General features: G+C 54.8%; 1 protein-coding gene across 1 annotated transcript in view; it reads right to left on the reverse strand.

Moving 5' to 3' along the window:
* Positions 1-1,723: 1,723 nt before the first annotated feature.
* LOC114070752 (out at first protein homolog) overlaps positions 1,724-3,575 on the reverse strand; it is a 9,462-nt gene continuing 7,610 nt past the window's right edge. Inside the window, exons 3-4 of the mRNA XM_027908320.1 lie at positions 2,985-3,165; positions 1,724-2,173 (exon numbers count right to left, since the gene is read on the reverse strand). Of these exons, the coding sequence (XP_027764121.1) occupies positions 1,899-2,173; positions 2,985-3,165 (456 nt within the window). The 3' untranslated portion in view covers positions 1,724-1,898. The remainder of the gene's footprint in view (positions 2,174-2,984; positions 3,166-3,575) is intronic.

Here is a 3,575-nt window from a genome sequence, read left to right on the forward strand (position 1 = left end):
GCTGACCACGCCAGTGAAACAGAAATAACTTCACCTTTCCCTGAAATCACAGGGAAGGGTAAATTGCCTCGGTGGGTGAAGCGAGGAAGGGCTGAAATCCTCGTCCCAGCCCTGCATTCTCCACGCTAGAGGGAATCAGTGCTCCACGTTTCTCCCTCCAGCCCCTGAGAGCTCCGAGCTGGCCCAAAATTGCCTCCCTCCCCTCCCCTCAGCTGTGCCTGCAGAGGAATTCACAAGGAATACCCTGTGGAGGCTGCAGGACCCAGACAAGCCTCCAGCCTGTCCCCACCATGGGACCACTTGGAGAGAGGAGCAGGAACCAGCCCTTGTAACCCCAGGACCTGCTGGTCTTTTAGTCACCAGAGCTCAGCTCAAAGATCCCACACTTGCTTGGGATGAGTCAAACCTGTCTCCCTGTGGAGAGGCTGAAAACATGGAATGTTTGAGATGCAGGATCACGTTGGCTGAGTGTCAAAAATTCCTGGTCATGCAGAGGGCAGGATGTTCTCCCCCAATCCGTGGGTCTGCAAGAGGTAGAGGTTTGAGACTTACCCATTCTTAAGAACCCAAACTGGATGGGACAAACCCACAGACAGTATCATGCACAGAGAAACTTCTAGGCCTAGGATGCTTTTAAAAAAAAATCAGTTTATTTTACCTTACAAACGATAAATAATTTGTTTAAAAAAAAAAAATCATTTCAAGTGTGTTTTACTTCATGTTCCAATATTAAAATACCTTTCCCTTCTCCCCCCCTTTAAGTGATCGATACAAAAATAATTGTGACCAAATTCTTTTTTTTTTTGTCAAAAATTCCTGTATTTTAGGCAAAAAGGCACGTTGTGAAGGCTTTTCACCAGGAGGCACAGGGGGGTCCCAAAGACCCCAAGAGCTTCTTTCCCCTCCCTCCTTGTTCTAACTTGAGGCAGCACTGCTACAGTGCTTTTTGTCTGATCCCTCCAGGTACATACCGGGGCCAAGGTCAGCTTCAGTGTCATCCCTCTTTAACATGTGGGGGGAAATCAAGGCACAGCAAAGCAGTACAATTATTTAAGAGCTTCTTGTGAATAGCTGGCAGAGTAGGACATAAAAACTGGACGCAGATGTAGAATGTTGTCTCCTTCAGAACCCACCTGGGAACATCCTCTCCCCTTGCAACCACAGTGTTAGGATGGTAGTCACAGGTCTCTGGATGCTTCTTGCTTAGTGGAGGAGTCACAGGGCCAGCACAGAAATTTGGGCCTTCACTAGTCTAAACAGGGATTAATTTGAGCCCTAATTATCAGCCCTTGCTGGGGTGTATCCCCCCCAATAAATCTCTGGCCACAGGAGGGACAGAACAGCCAGCAGGGCACTAGAGAAAGCTACAGGCAGGCTCTTGCTTTGGGTGGGCTTCGTACCTTCCTTGCTCAGGGGATGTGGTCCCAAAAATCAGCTGTCTTCCCGCTGGGCAACGCTGCTGTGTCACCAGGAGGTGGGGAAGTCAGCGAAGGGGGTTCTTCAGTGGCAGAGACGTTTGACAACCCAGCTCAGCAAGAGCATTTCCCTCCCTGCCCTGACCGCACAGCTCGAGGCTGGTGACTGCTCAGAGCTGCCCCTTTCGCTCCAGAGCAGGGCAACAGTGCCTCACCCCCCAAAAACCCGCCTCCCCCGCTTCCAGGGAGCTGGATTTGTGGCAGCTGGCAGGAGAGCATCACACAGGGTGAGCTGAGCCTGCCTGTCACGGGATGAGGGGAGGGAGGCGCAGGAGGCCGGAAGGAAAGGCGCGCAGAGCTCTCCCGTGGCACGAGGCACCACCGTGAACAGCACTCCTTCCTCGGAGCAGCCACCTCCAGGAGCCCTTGGCATCGCGAAGAGCGGCAGGAGACGAGCTGCCCCTCGGAAAAGCCTCGGGAAAGCTAAGTCTCCTCGTCCCAGAGGCAGAGCTGCTTCTGCGGCACGTAGTAGTCGAAGGTGTAGCCCTTCTGGCAGCTGCGGATGCCGCACTTGTAGGAGGAGACCTTGCCCCCGGCGTCCCGGCTCTTGCAGTACTTGAGCATGCAGGGGTACCACTCGATGCTCAGCGAGTAGCTGCAGATGCAGGGCTTCCAGCGGTCGGGGCACAGCCGGCAGCGCTGCAGCTCCGGCAGGTCCGAGCCCTGCGGCAGCACCTCGAACATGGAGCCGTCCACCCCTGCGGGACAGAGCAGGGACACCGCTCAGGGAAGGGACAGCCACCGAGCACTGCTCCCTGCGCAGTCCCCAGGGCGAGGAGGAGGGGGTTGGATGGTGTTTTCTGGGGGCTGTTTGGGTGTGAGTTGGAATGGGAAGCGTGGGGAGAACAAAGTGCCTCGGGGAAAGTAAAGTCACAGATACGCAGATGGAGATGGTGAAGGGCCTGGAGGGGAAGACTGAGAGGAGACCTCACTGCAGTTATAACTTCCTCAGGAGGGGCAGGACCTGAGCTCTGCTCTGTGGGGACCAGGGACAGGACCCAGGGAATGGCCTGGAGCTGTGTCAGGGCAGGGTCAGTTTGGATCTCAGGAAAAGGCTCTTCCCCCAGAGGGTGGCTGGGTGCTGAACAGGCTCTTGGTGTCACAGCACTAAGGCTGGCAGAGCTCAAGGAGAGTATGGATGGTACTCCCTGGCACAGGGTGTGACTCTTGGGATGGGCCTGTGCAGGGATAAGTGTTGGATTCAGTGATCCTTTTGGGGTCCTTTCCAACTCAGCATATCCTGTGATTCTGTGATATTTCTTCCGGGTGATGGACCAGGTGAAAGGTTACTTTGAAAACACCTAACCAGGCTCAGCAGGAGAGCACCAGCACAAGAAGTTCAGATCTGCTGAAGAACAGGCCAGTACAACGCAACACATGTGCCTTAAAGACAGCAGAGAGGAAGCCAAAACAATCTGTGCTGATCCCCAGGAAAGCTGGCAGGAGAGATGCCAGCCCCGTGCCAGCGCGCTGACAGCAGTGGTTCCAACGAAACCGAGGGGAGCTTACCTTTCTCCAGCCAAAACTTGACATCTTCTTCGCGGGTGTAAATGGCTTCTTTGGCCTCGGCACAGACGTTGTGGATGTGGGGGCTCAGCTGGGCCCCCTTGCTGAAGTTCACAGCCACGTCCATGCTCAGGTGCTCCAGCCCCCGAACCTCCTCGGCCTGACGCACCGTCCGGGGGTTTTTCTGCACGGGATGAAAGAATCAGAGCTTCAGTCCAGGGGGTAACGTGTTATTCCTCATAGCATGTTGGGATTTCACGCCAGCACACGATCCGTCTGCTTAAGAATCGGTCTTCAGACAGCCAGCTCCTTCCTCCTCGTGGCTGAGACCTGTGAGAGATTCACAGCTCCCCCCTGACTCAACTCCAGGTGTCAGGGATTTCCAGCACAACATTTGCTGACACTGAGGGAGATGCACTGGGAAAAGGCAGGAACGGGCCGTGCTGCCAGCACTGAAACAGCCAGTGAGCCAAGAACAGCTTTAATAAAGCTGTGTTGTTCAAGGACCTGGCTCCTGTGGCACGAGTCCTTCTGAGGAGACAAATCCCACCTTTCCCCGGCTCCAAGCAAACCCAAAGTGATCCTTGCTGGGGA

Source organism: Empidonax traillii, unplaced genomic scaffold (genome assembly GCF_003031625.1).
Source record: "Empidonax traillii isolate 1590-97213 ecotype Southwest subspecies unplaced genomic scaffold, ASM303162v1 scaffold1678:size223582, whole genome shotgun sequence".
Classification (NCBI taxonomy): Eukaryota; Metazoa; Chordata; class Aves; order Passeriformes; family Tyrannidae; genus Empidonax; species Empidonax traillii.